This window comes from Idiotropiscis lumnitzeri, chromosome 4 (assembly GCF_059441095.1).
Source record: "Idiotropiscis lumnitzeri isolate Australia: NSW breed Sydney's pygmy pipehorse chromosome 4, RoL_Ilum_1.0, whole genome shotgun sequence".
NCBI lineage: Eukaryota > Metazoa > Chordata > Actinopteri > Syngnathiformes > Syngnathidae > Idiotropiscis > Idiotropiscis lumnitzeri.
This window is the reverse complement of record NC_142394.1, coordinates 19,492,562-19,506,916: the sequence shown is the minus strand read 5'-3', so window position 1 is coordinate 19,506,916 and position 14,355 is coordinate 19,492,562. Positions and strand designations below refer to the sequence as shown.

The 14,355-nt window shown below is 41.2% G+C and overlaps 3 protein-coding genes across 3 annotated transcripts in view; 1 reads left to right on the top strand and 2 right to left on the bottom strand.

Annotated features, from left to right (window-relative positions):
• pigg (phosphatidylinositol glycan anchor biosynthesis class G (EMM blood group)) overlaps positions 1 to 3,824 on the top strand; it is a 38,160-nt gene extending 34,336 nt beyond the window's left edge. Inside the window, exon 14 of the mRNA XM_088294845.1 lies at positions 2,716 to 3,824. The gene's annotated coding sequence lies outside the window, so the exon portion shown is untranslated. The remainder of the gene's footprint in view (positions 1 to 2,715) is intronic.
• A 333-nt stretch (positions 3,825 to 4,157) lies between these two features.
• tmem271 (transmembrane protein 271) lies at positions 4,158 to 5,371 on the bottom strand. Its single transcript, XM_088294528.1, has one exon. It carries the CDS (start codon positions 5,067 to 5,069, stop codon positions 4,278 to 4,280), a length of 792 nt encoding a protein of 263 aa, XP_088150654.1. The 5' UTR covers positions 5,070 to 5,371; the 3' UTR covers positions 4,158 to 4,277.
• Positions 5,372 to 10,273: 4,902 nt separating this feature from the next.
• On the bottom strand, positions 10,274 to 14,201 carry fnta (farnesyltransferase, CAAX box, subunit alpha). Its single transcript, XM_088292356.1, has 9 exons — positions 14,000 to 14,201; positions 13,752 to 13,837; positions 13,303 to 13,417; positions 12,915 to 13,019; positions 12,605 to 12,731; positions 11,998 to 12,146; positions 11,784 to 11,846; positions 11,389 to 11,578; positions 10,274 to 11,266 (listed from the first exon to the last, which is right to left on the bottom strand). Exons 1-9 carry the CDS (start codon positions 14,119 to 14,121, stop codon positions 11,117 to 11,119), a joined length of 1,107 nt encoding a protein of 368 aa, XP_088148482.1. The 5' UTR covers positions 14,122 to 14,201; the 3' UTR covers positions 10,274 to 11,116.
• Between the last annotated feature and the right edge of the window lie 154 nt (positions 14,202 to 14,355).

The window sequence follows — 14,355 nt, the reverse complement described above, 5'->3', positions numbered from 1 at the left end:
ACGAACTACGCCTAACATCGACCTAAACGATAATCATGAACGACTTAGGACAGAAAATGTTGAGCATTGCATGCCACAATGCATCCCGGGAACTGAAAAACAGCAAAATTGTGCAAAATACACAAACGGAACCGACGACAGTTCGTTTAAAATGCATTAAAATGTTTGATGCTGGTCTAGATTGCCACTATTAATATTTATTTCTTCTAACTACATTTCTTACATCAGTAGGTTCTATCAAAAGGCATTTACATGCGTCAAGCACTTGTTTGTATTCTTACATTTAATCCTAAAAAATTTACATACTGTTTCTAACCGTAAACGGGGTTCAATTGTGGACCCTGTAGGGTAAATTAAAAAAGTTGTTCCTTGAAGAAAAAATGGGCAACTGCCGCTCCCTTTTTTTTTTTCTCCTGACAGTGAATGTTACTGCAGTTCTATTGGTGAACTTTGGGCAATACTCATAAATAATCTGGAGGCCGTAAACCCGCAGGCCAGACGGACTCACAGCAATAGAAGCGACTGGACAAATTTTGGTGGGTCAACACGTGATGATTTTGAACCCGACGGTGTTGCTGATTTGCGATATAGTCGCTAAACGGAACTTCCAAATACAAATTGTCAGCATTCCTCCAGCAGATGCTCACTAATAAAGATTTGCAGGTTGAAGCTTGTACATCAGCAATAAAAGCCATTTTGGTCAGCAAGGGTCCATTGTTTGGCTTTTAAAAACCACTGAAGCTCTCTTCACGTTGCAGCAGGATGACACGCAGACAAATGGATGCATGTCTGATAAAATGCTTTTAGGGATATTGATTTTGTTTCCATGAGTATAGACAGAAGTTTTTTTTCCCCCTTTGATAAACACTCAAAGTAATGGTCTATGCGCTTGTCCAAGATCCATTACAAGTGCTGTGCCAAAAAATGTTACCCTCGTGATAGTTTCGCTCAATTTTTAGAATTAAGTACCAGTTTTTGTTCTGACTTTTCCGAATCTTCCTCCTCATTAATTGACATCCCGCTGAAACAGATAATCATGTCTCCGCTTTGCCATTCCGGTGTTCAGCGTGCGTGCGGCGCTCCGGCGACGGGATGACACACACGCTGATGTACAAAGTGGCTCGAGGATCGCCAAAGACACTTTTGATGTCACTTTCTCTGCCTTCCACTGCAACATTCATCATTCTTCCAAAATTCTGCAGCGCCATCACTTGTGCGGAGACGCTCCTGAGACGCCTCCGAGTGAGGACGTTGCGAGTTGCAAATCAGCGATTTGCTACCTTGTGTGACCAGAGCGAGAGGCTCATTACACTAATGCAGCAACACAATCCAACTAAAGTTCCCCTCACATGGAGAATAGCCTCTCGGGCCTGGAGAACACTGATTTTATGATAATAGACGTGCAAACTTTTACAATGAAATTACCAACAAAAATCTCGGCGTAGGAATGACAAATTCACTTTATCAATCTCGTGCTTTATCAATTTATGGCCAAAGGGTGTGTAACTACGCTCAACACGTTGTGTGGTCCAACTTTGTGTCGCCAAATTTGAGCATGCTCACTCTCGGAGCTGGAAATAATAACCCGGTTGATCGAGTACGCTCAATATTCTCGTCTAGGCTCTAAGGCTTCCAATAAAATCTCATTGGCGGTGGCTAACAGTTCATCTATAGCACACAGTTGTCATAATTATGTGCTGTAAATTCAAATAAATGAATGCAGTGTTTTTGGGTCGCATGAATATTTGAAGGCAAATAGATGGGCCATCGTGATGAAGTCACTGATGAGGCTTTAAAACTGGACTGACGGGCCTTTTTTGTACATCAGGCATATTTAAAGTAGCTCTGCGACGAAAAATATGGCGCAAGTCATGATACCGTTCATCCTTTGGGCGTGCCTCCAACATGTGGCATGAATTGATGAAGCCTGATCAAATGAGCAGCAAAATGTTTTCCAAGATATGAGAACCCGCGAGAAGGAAGCGCAGATAGTTGTTAAAAGTTCGGAACAGTATTTTCCCTTCGTTGTAGCATGAAAAAATTGTGAGCAAGAACACATGATTGAAGGGGCTTGTTTGTCCAAGTAAAATAGTGCACAGCATTAAATGATAAGGTAATTTAAAAAAAAAAATAACGAATTACATTCTCTGGAACAAATGAATCCAAGTGATCACAGTTTGGTGGTTGAGGAAGGCTGCATTATGGCGCAGTTTTAATCTGCTCATTTTTGGACTCTAGAAACAGGAGTTCAGATCATTTATACAGACAAACTACATTTTTGGGGGGGAGAAAATGCAGTAACCCCCTCTCTATCACAACATTACAGTTTTGAAGTCACGCTATTTTGCTGATTTTTTTTTTAAACACAATTTAATTGAACTCTGCTTTATATTGGGTGTAATTCCACTGTCGACCACTAGTTTGCGACGGTGTAAATTTGAAAAAAGAAGCGTGAAACCAAATGTTTTTGCTGAATGAGAAATGTCCATGCCTTTAAGTTTACTTGATAATGTTCATTTTCAGGTATGATAAGTGTGTTCGTTTGAAGAAAAAAAAAATATCGGATTTGTTTTGTCAAAATCAAAGATTTCACTTTTTCCAGGGGTGGTCTGGAATGTCGCCCCGTGATGGAGGGGGGGATTAGATAAGATCATTTTGCTATCGTTCAGACTGAATTCCGTCTTTTCCGTCACTTTGACATTTTCGCCCTTGTAGATTTCATGACAATGAGGATCGACCCATTGAGAATCTTTGGACGTTTCTTTACGCAACTCTCCCAACAATAACGGATCACGATCGACAACAAGTGAACACAGACATCCCAAGTGAAAAGTTCCTGCTGACAGCTGCTCATTTGTGAGTCCTTTTGTTGCGAAAGGGCCTAAACACACACCGTCTTTTCGACATCATCAGCATCTTCCGCCGTGCTTCCCCTGGATCCCTGAGGAGCCCTTTTATCATCTGAGGAGTTGTTAAGACAATTCCTGAGGTGGAGCTGTATTTTTTTTTTATCCTTAACAGAACAGATGTTTCCTTCCCTTCTTTGTCGTAGCCAACAATCATCTGTCAGGCTAATCGCCAAATAGCGAGCATGTCATTGTGTAGTGGGGAGCAAAAAGGATGAAATTCCCTATTAAGGCACCAAAAGAATTGGTAATATGAGGCCATTTAAAAACACGACAAGCTTATTTAGTCGTTATAAAAAGTCTGCACACCCGTGTTTTTGTGATGTAAATAACGTTCAGACGTTTGACTTTGACTAATATTGGGAAATGTTCTGAATTCCACCTTGACCAAAGGAATCAGTAGTTGAAAATGGCAGAATTTCTTTTTTTTGGGGGGGGGGGGGGGGCGTATTAAATTAGTGATTGAACATGAGTTCATGTTGACGATGACAATATAAGGTGGCATAGCAATTTGAATGAGGTGAGTCCGCCATTCGGTGGCTCGATAAGTGGATCTGTCCAATGTGTGTATCATCGGAAGGGCTGGCACACGACATTATAGTGCCCTCTATAGGTGAGTAATGGAAATTTATTTTTTTAATAGTAAAGACGCAGCATTGATGAAGAACAAAACCTATGTCACAATTTGATAAATTTCATATTTTTTCTCAAATCTACTTTTGGTCAGGCCGCATGTGTCTGTGTTATTTTAACAATTTGGCCGATCCAAAGTGTTGAAATTATCCCGCGCTCTTTGGCGACGCAATGTTAATGAACTAATGTGACGATTTTTGGAGTCTGCTGAAAAAATGATCATTTTGGTGGTATGAAGATTCTTCCCTACAATATGCACTTTTGAAATAAAGCAAAGTTTTGACATCTTGGGGGTTTGTTCCTCATTGAACAACAAAATATTTCACTGTGCCAAATTTTAAAAAATGGATATTGTATGCAATTGAAAAAAAAAACATTCTGACTGGTTTCTTGTGTACTGAGTTTGAATCGGAACTTGTTCCTGTTTGCAAAAGTTCTCTTTTAGTATGCCACCTATGCAAAACTATAAAGCAATGTGTTTGGGGAAAGTTCAGTGTGCAAGATGTGAGGTTAAATATACTTTTTATTCACAAATATAAATCTGCACAGCAAATATTCCATCACACACTTGAGTTTTACTGCAAGCTGCTGGCCTTATGCTGCATTGTGCCCGCATTGCCTTATTTCAGCCTGTTGCTCCTCATTAGTGTGACGGTGATGTTAATGCAAAGTGTAGCAGGCAGCTGGGACAAAATGTCGCTTTCAGGTTTCCATAACGGTCCCACAGCGCTCGCTCGGCTATGTGTCGCGTGCCTCGGTGGGGAAGATGTCCTCATAAGCCGGCGGCAGTTCACTGGGGAGCGGGTAGGAGAAGGGAAAGCAGTGGTTGAGTTCCGGGTCTGCGGGCGAGTATCCCGGCAGCTCGATGGACGGATGCCCCCCGCGCTGGGCTTCCGCCCCACTCTCGTCCAACACGTTCAAAACGGCTAAATTGATATAAGACACCGGCTGGAAGTCCGCCGAGGAGCAGTCCCGCTCCTCGTTGAAGATGATGGGCCCGGAGCTGTGCCTCTGAACCTGCCTGCTCCTGGAGAACTGGGCCGCTTTGTACCTTTGGATGAGCACCAGGTTGACGAGCCCCAGGAGGCACTCGAGCGTGCTGAGCACCGTGGAGATGACCAAACTCCTCTGGTACTCCTTCAGCTCCTCACAAGCCCGGCTCACCTGGCCCGAGTGGACACAGTAATGGGAATACTTCCTCTCCACCAGGGAAGCGGTGTCCCCGTCCACCACGGCTCCGGAGAAGGCGGTGAGGACCCCCAGGAGGAAGACCACAACCCCCAGCAGCACCAAATTCCGGCTGCGCGGTTTCCCCGTGCAGCAAAGCAGCGCGACGCCCAGGAGGACCTGGCCGCTTCCCAGGAGCAGCCCGGAGTAGAAAGCTCCGGCCGCGGCGCCCAGGTGGAAGTGTTCTCTGACGCTGGAGCCCAGCGAGACGCATCTTAATCCGAGCACAAGTTCGCTGAGGGCGCACGCGAAGAGGAGGGTGCTGGATAGGACGGCGCACAGCCCTTTCCCACTCAACTTCATTATATTCCACCTCTGCTGCCGCTCTCGATCCCTCGCAGCTGGCAGCCGTCTTCATCCTCCGTCCGGTCCGGGGGCGCCCCGGTCGCCGGCGGTCATCGTCGGCCGGTTCTTCTTGTCGGCCGGTTCGAAGGCGACGGTGGTCCGCGCCGCTGTGGCGTCTCTCCGCATTCCCGACGCTTTACGGGAAGGCTGGAAATGTTAATTCATGCCAGGAAGGCATGCATGCCCCGCTTTGCACCTACCGCCCCGTCGATAATCCATTGGCGAGCATTGATTACGCTTAGCCCCGCAAAGTTAGGACCCTTTGCTTCCTCATCAGAGAGCCGTCTGACTGCGGGAGTGCGATGTGTGCGCGCGCGTTTGCGTGTGCGCGTGTGTGTGTGAGTGTATCCATTTTGCAAATCTATATGCCACAGGTTCTGTGGACTCAACATTCTTTACTCGGTGTGGACCGACAATGTTAAGAATTTATGTGGAGATAAATTGAAGGCAAAGGCCCCTGAATATTTTCCAAATATTTCATCTTTGACGCTGTTGTAAAATTTACGAATTTGTCCTCACTGTGAAAGTGCGTGATTTCTAAACGTGTTTTTGACACTGATTTAAAAATAGATATCTTTAGCTTTTTTTTATTTTCAGCACAAGTTTATTTTTATTCATTTTTTTATTAGAATTTTTGTTGTTTTTTACGTTTGACCTATTAAAGATGTTATTATAATTGTAATTTAGGGGTGTAATACAAAAAACAACAACAATTGTTACTGAACTTAACCCTTAATCAATATTGCTAAATATATTCCTATGTTACATATTATAATATAATTTATAAGGGATGTTCGATTACACCTTTTCAGGACGATACCAAGGAACTGATACCCTTCTACTTTTCCATCCATCTATGATCTGAGCCGCTTGTATCCCACCTGTCTTCGAGCAGGTACACCCTGAACTGGTGGTAGGGCACACGTAGCCGAACAACCATCCGCGCTCACACTCACACCTACGGACAATTTCGAGTGTTCAATCAACCTGTCATGCATGTTTAGAAATGTGGGAGGAAACCGGAGTACCGGAGAGGAAACCCACACAGGCACGGGGAGAACATGCAAACTCCACACAGGAAGGTCGGAACCCTGCAACTCTGAACTGATAGGTCATTCACTTTTTTTTTTAATGTATGATGACCTTAATTCCAACTTGGTGTTTGTGATACAAAAACTTGATTCAAGCCCTGGATAATAGTTATTCACTTCTCAACATGCTGCGTGTGGCAAATAAAATCTTCAAAAAGAGGCTTCAAACTTTTTTATGTTAGTGGTGGTGGACTAATGGTAAAAAATATGACATGACCTGTGTTTTTGTTCCTGCACTTGTGCATCATACACCCCATAATAAGTTCTTTGTCAGATGGATTTTCTGAGTGCAGCCATAAAAGCGCTGTCCGTGGTGCTGGAATGCAATGCCCGAATCCAAACTTGGCCCACTCGACTTCTTCCTCTCCAAATTATCCATCATTGGCCTTATTAAAACCATTTGTGTGTGTAGGAAAACAGATGTAAGTGAGGAGGATTCTCGTGTTATTACGAGGTAGGTTATTGGCAGGAACACTTCTACATTGTCCAGATCAATGCATGCGTGAGTCATCACATTGCTGCGAGATCGAGATGATGATGCAGCCTTAAGTCTCAATATGCGTGTGTTCTCCACTGGAAGTTACAGATAAAAGTTTAATACCAAAAAAAAAATCAATACAGAGTAGGGGCCTATCCCATTTAGAGGCTGGGTACACCATGCCTGGTATCATATTTCATCACATTAGTTCCCAGACTGGGAGACATTGAATTTTTAAATGCTTGGAAACAAATTTTTGAGTCTATCAGGGTCTTGTCACCCATCAAGAGTGAAATTTATCATCCAAGTCTTTTATTTAGCCTCGTTGTGAAAATGTCTCTGTGAAGCACTCCACTGTTATGTAACAGTGGTAGTCTCATAGTTCTTTCTTGTGATCGGCGTAAATTCTTCAAGGCGTGTGGTGTATCTCTGCGGAGAGGCGGGTTAGATCCAAGTTGGTAATTTCGCAGATGAGTGCAGGCCGCGGAATTTGCAAGAGGGAGAGCTGGACCACTGGAATGGTTGCAGCCCACGCGGTCTCGGCGGAAGGATTAGATTGACTTTACCTCGCTCATCATGTGTTTCAGTCAACAAATACTTTCAAAAGACTGTAAGTCAGCTATTTATCAGTTCAGCCTAGAGGTGTTCCTCAAGGATCAACCTTGGGGCCACTTCTTTTTTTTCTTTTTATTCATTATCTTCACTTTATTTTCTCAATTTGATCTTTCCAATTATATTCTGCTGATACTATTATTAACACCTCCAAGCCTTTTAATTAAAAAATCCAAGAATCTTTACAACAGGAAGAACATTTTTAGACTTGACTTATTGAAAACAGATTACTACTTAACCAAATTAAAATATGTGCAATTCTTTTTAGTCTACAAAAAATATTTCTGCCTTTGGTTTTAACATATAATGATTGTAAATGTCTTCAGAAATCTGGTAAATGTAAATATTTAGGGGATTGGATTCCCTCAACACAATTGAATATGTTTTAAAAGAAGATTAATGTTGCATTGCTCTTTTATCTAGTTCTATGCAATGTATTATGTTTACATTTCACGTCGGGAAGAAACGTATAACGTTGTTGCCCGATTATTTAATTTTGACTTGTGTCAAAGCTGCTCTAGAGCCTTTTAATGAGATCTAATGTCACAAAAACATCATGCTAACCAAGTCTTTCCATCACTGCTCAGATGCATGAGACCCAACTATCCCAAATAACTCTCGTGAGTTAAACCAGAGAGTTACAATTGGGCTGTAATTCATTTTCCATTGTATATTCTGACGGAAGAGTGACACAGACCTTTTATTTTAGGGGTGACTGTTTTAATATAATCTTGAAAAAAATGGCATAATACATCTCCTTTAAAAGGCAACCAGCTGAGAAAGCGATCTGTGAAGTGATGTTGCATTCCAGTTCTTTCAGATTTAGGTGGGCTGATGTGAAACCTGTCAGAAGAGAGTTAACTCGGTGCAGAAAACATTTGATGATGTCGTTGAGACCACACTAGCTCTTCTGAGACATAATTTTGACGTTCTCCTCAGGACCACTGGTCATCTGGTGTTGATCATCTTCTGGTGTAGGTTGGCCGATTGTCGCAGAGAAACCTCAATTTCGAAAAGTCACACTCCAGCCTGTATCAATGATTTTGTTAAGTCAGATGTATTTTTTTTTTTTTTTTACACTGCTTAATTTCATGTTACATTTGTGTCCTTTATTTAATATGAGCGTGCAAGGCGTAATGACGAGTCTTAAAATCTTACTGAGTCAGCCAGTATATTGGAAAAGTGGTTCTACTGAACTGGTTGTTGTTCCGTATAACTGTGATTAAGAGCAGGCTGTGAAAATAACTTCAGGAAAAGAACGAACCGGCACCGGAACAAAGTGATTATTTTAATTTTGATAAAATGGCCGGATTCAACCGTGTGAAAAATTGGATGAGTACAGCTTCCCGTATGTCTTCTACAGTATGTCAGCGTTGAGGCCCATTCACTCTCTTAAGACGGATGATTGTCCTGCGCGCTTCACAAAGCGGCAACAGGCCATGACGAGGAAAGTCACTCGCGCCGTTATGACCCGGCTTTAGCTGCTCGAAATCCGTTGGATGAATGAAAAAAATCCTCCTGTGAAGGTCATTCTGAGCATCGGGGTGGCATGAGTTTGATTTCAGGTTTTAGGAACAACAACAAGCATAATTGCCTTTTTGTTAGGACATAATAACATTGGGATGTAGGAAGACGTGCATCCGTCACCCATGAGGCGGCGTATTGACAACAAGAGAAGGCCAGACTCATTAAATGATTAGTTTCAGTCTGAACGGAGCAGTAAGTAATCTATACTGGGGTAATAATTTCATTATTGAAACAGTAATTGCATCACAATCTGGAGTCTTCATTATACAACGGGACCGTAACCGACAAGTCATTGATGCATTTTCAGACGCAATAAAAGTTGTGATCACATATTAAGAGCTTAGCGGGGGCAAACTACGGCCCGGGGGCCACATGCGGCCCGTTAAACATTTTAATCTGGCCCGCCGAACTTGGAAAATAAAATTAATGAATAAACCTTGTTAATGTTTTATTTTCTAAATGTGTTTTTTCAAAGACATATATATTGTTGTAATGCTTTGGTTCACTTTCATTTAAAATTACATTTATTTATTTTCTTCGACAAGGTGAGGTTCCCAAAACACTCCATCCATTTGCTTCCATTGTGGCCCGCCAATCAAAAGGTTTGCCCACCCCTGAGACAAGACCATTCGGGAGCTAAACTAACCACTAGTCAACCTTCGTGACTGACTAAAAACTCCGGTCAAACTTTCTTGCAAAAAAAAAAAAAGGAAAATAGAGGTGACATTTTTTTCCCCATTGAAGGAGACTTGAATCAAAAAGATTTCAGGCTTGAGCAGTGTTGGGTCACTTGACTTCACTACCATTTCATTCAATTATGCCGAGAAATATTGAAGCCAATTATAAGTCAACCGCAAGGCATTGACAGGCTCGTCCGAGGGAAGGAGACGATGCAGAAACAAGATTAATATCGAAAGTGCATTTCTCCCCATCCGGTGCCATCAGCGCGATTGTTCAGCTTTGCCTTCAAGAGGATGAATAGATGTCCTTGCTTCATGGTTTTTCTCACAAAGTTTCTAATATGATGGAGCAGGGAAATTATAGGTAGACAATGATGGTGATGATGATAGTTATGATAATGATCATCAGAGATTTGGAGCAGCTCATTAGTAAAGTGAGAGCAGATGTGCAAGTTATGATGATCCAGCGCACGAGTTTTATTTTCAAAATTGATGTGCATCCAACTAGTTTCCACTGAACTTGTTCTTTCCAGTGGTCATCCCTGACATCTTTGCCTCAAATATATTTTTGTGCTTATGTTTTCAGACTCGCCATTTGAAGCTACCCCAACGATTGGTCAGTCTCCAAAGGAGTCTTTTTTTTTTTTTAATTATTGATTGATCTAAAGTGTTGAAGGAACATGTGGCAAACAACATTTTGGCAATGAATAGTTCATTACTCGATAGTGTGATTTCCCCCCCCCCATTAACCCAGAGGAACAGAAAGGCCGATCAGACTGATCTCATTCATCTTTATTTTTGATACATTCACTTCACTCACATAATGTAACGTCCTTGGGTTCCGCTCCCATTTGTTTATTTGAATTTGTACTGTACATCATTTTAATTATACATTGACCCTTCACCATTCAACCACCAGGGAGCGCTGTAAGCATTTGCTTTTCTGGCTGATTTACTTCACACCAAATACTTTTAAGTAAGCAGCAGTTATCTCGTTCGTCATGAGAAACGGATTTTTGCCATGTCAGCATACCATCTGCTATTTTTTTTTATAAATGCTGACTGCGTACAAACAGGCCAAGAACCTGGAGTGCTATTCGAACACGAAGCTACCACATTCTGCTGTATTTGGTAGAAAACCAGAGGCGGAGAACATGATGTAATGAAGCAAACAGCTGGATGAAGCGATGTGAATCGATTTCCGATCTCCCAGCGTTGTGAGGCATGTTGCTGAATGCTAATGTGTGTTTGTGAGGGTTGTTTTTGCCGCCCGTGCACAGCTAAAGAGAAACAAGCTGGGTTCGGAGCAAACTTCCTTACATTATTATTATTACTGAAACTACAAAGAACGGACAGGGGAGTGAGAAAATGAATGACTGAAGTGACAAGTCATTTGAACAGAGGTTAAATGTGTTTTCAAATATAATTGAAAGTGCGCCAACAAGCAAATGAACAAATAACATTAATGATACATAATGAATGTATCTGCCAATTATCTCACTTATTTCCATCCTTGACCAACGGTAGCGGATATAAAAAAAAAATGCAACACCAATGCAGTACCAACAAAAAAAAAGAAGAAAAACATGAGTGAGAGTGTAGTGGAACTTTGCGCATCTAGTTCACTTCCTGTTGCTCGGCCGTCGGGGATGGAAGTTCAGCATCAACTGGCTCACTTGATCCGTATTTGTTCTTTAAAGAACGTCCCAAAAACAGCCAATACTCCTTGCGGATGCTATCCTTCTCCTCGGCTAAAAGTTCACAAATCTTGGAGAAGAAAAAGAAAATAAAGAGAAGGTCGTTAACAACAATTCTTGTACAATCCACCGTACAAGACAAGGAAAAGTCCAGAAACTGCAAAGTCATACTAGACCAGTTGAATCACTTACTTCTAGAGCTCTTTTTAAAGTTTCCACTCGGTCTTCCTCCGATTTTCCTTTTTGACTGCTGTTCTCCAAAGCGTCCTCGTAACAATCGAAGAGAAACGCGAGAAGGTAAGAGGAGCAACGCGTCTCCTTCAACTCCAGGACTTTCTCCAGCAACCCGGGCTGAGATGACAAACCTCGGTCCTGAAGCATCCTGGGTGGGAGAAAGAAAAACATAATTGAGGTTCAACTATTATTGGCATCAATGTATCAATTTAGATTTGATTCACAGTACATGATCCAACATCATTTTCTTGAGGCACACTCAGACAAACGAGTCAAATCTGGATTCATGAAGCGGCCTTGAGTCATTTATTTTTTTAATGCGGAATATGAACTGCAGCTGGGAAATGACTTACCCTTTCAAATAGTTCCACACACTTTCATTGTGGGGGGCCTTTTTGATCTGGGTCAGACAGTATCTTACGTGAAAATAGGAAGAAAAGGAAAATTAAAGTCAGTTGGACATGGTGGTACGTAAGCAACAAATTTTGTAGGCAATGATTGTTGGTAGTCCACTTAATAGTAAACATATCCTGTGAGGAAGCTTTTGGGAAAATCTGCCGGACTTACTCAATCTCTCTCTCAAGTATGGCTTGATCCGAGAAGCCTGTCGTGTGTGTAATAACAAAATGTCTCTGGTTCCAGGCCGAATTATTCCTCACATCTTCATCCAAGAGATTTTCGACAAACTCCAGCTCGTTGTCCCACAGTTTGTACTCCTGACAATTTGATGAGCAGTAGAAAAAAAAAAGTTAGCGCAAGCAACTTTGTTACTTTAGGCATTACAATTTATGGTAATACTCGTTGGATTGGAAATAGGACTCCTACAAATGTATAAAAATCAGTTTGTGAAGTCGACACACCCCGGTTCAAATCATTAAAAGTGCCTCTGATGGAGTTCAGCTGTCCGTGTTTTTTTTTTTTTTTTTTTTTAAACACATTAAGATATTCAAATTTTCAGCACAATCGACGCCATTTGTTTTCTCTTGTATTATTACATTTCACATGAAGAATTTTCATTCTTTAATTACTGAGGTAAATGCCTTTGTATTCACTCAATTTTGGCACAAAAAAAACCCAAAAACATACATTGAAAGTATGAAACCAATGCCTAAATTAAGCTTTCAATGATGGGGGCAGGAGGTGTCCTATGCTCTTAAGTAGTTGCACCACCAACCTGGATGACCCACTGCCTTTGCTGCCAGGCATGGTAGTTCTTTGCATCTTGGCTGAGGATGTCTGCAATGAACTCCAACTCTTCTGAAGGATCATTCAACCACTCAACCACTATACGTCTGTGATGCCTGCAAGACACAAGGACATATTTTCACTCTTTTAACATAAGCGGTATCAGAATATAATATAACCGCTTCATCTGAATCTTTGTTAAGCACTGTACCTTGAACTGATTACTGAGAAATTACTTAGCACAAACAAATGTTTCATTGAAGCATTAATTGGTCAGCCACTTCTTTACATGCACTCACCAAACTTGGTAGTTTTTAGGTTGATCTTCAATGATGGCTGTAATGTACCTCATTTCTTCCCTCAGGTCCTTTGACAACGCTTGTAGTAATACTCGCCTGTAGTGCCTGCATGATCCCCACACAACAACACACTATAACTATCATGCCTACAGTCATTTGCAAATGTATGTATGCGAAAGTGTTAAGAAATGTACAACCATTAAGAAAACATAATCTCATGGAGCCAAAGATAACTGAAACTATTAAGTGAAGTATTGACCTTGCAAAAAAAAACAAAAAAACAATACAAATAAAATTTGAAGCTATGGTAAGTATTTAAAAAAAAAAAAACATTTCAAATTCACATTTTAACCATCATTTTGAAATGTGACAATAATAGCCATCTCACCACACGGTGTAATTTGCAGCATTCAACTCAATAGCATCTGCTGTCAAGGCAAAAGCCCGTTCGCTCTTTTCGTCATTCTTCAGCAGGGCGCGGAAATAGTCAAAAACATCAGAGACTGAAAAACAAACGGTTTAAAATATTAGACACAAAAAATGACAAAGTGCGGGCGATTCGTGTGAATTGTTTTTCCATTTAATAAATAAAAGTTATTGAGAAACTGCATTTTATGTTTATTTGGGTTGTCTGTGATATCAAATTAAATTGGCTTTGTCAATAACATTAAAATGTGACATGTAAAATAATTTAAAGCAAACGAGGAAAATACTTTTTTTTCTCTGCACTGGACGTTTGGTAACTTGACGGTACCATGCTGCAAACGGCATTTTAATAACAGAATATAAATTCGTGTCTATGCCAGCCACTGTACCACACATCTGTACCAAACTTACACTTTTCAGAATAAGCAATCTTGACAACAGGGTTTGGTCCATCATCTTGAGGAACAGGCTCCAAGTCAGCCCACTCTTTCCTGTCCCTGAAACACAACACGAAGCTTTGCAGTTGACATAAATTTAAAAAAATATGTTTTCAATCAGACTTGGACACGCATGATACTTTTCATTCACTCAAAAGTAGACGTTCCATTTATTTCAACTAGCTAGTAAGACACAACTACGTTTGTGGAACAGGACAATACCTGTAAAACATATATCGATTAATGACAAAGTCATCGTCGACATGATCTCCTGCTTCTGCATTAAACTCGTTATCTTCTTGAAATGTCACAGAATCGTTGGAAATGTCTTCAATCCCCGACATTGCTAACTTGTTAGCCTGTCAATCACGACGCTACGGAATGGAAAGGAAACAACGCAATTTCCGGTTTGGCTAAGATGCATTTAAGTTCAGTGGGACATTTCGGTACTAAGGCAAAACGCACCAACACTTATACAGTTAGCCACGATACGTTACAGCATTTAATGATATAATGTGCACGAAAAGAAATTCTGCAACCCGCACGCTATACAGCTCTGTCCCAATATGAAAATACAT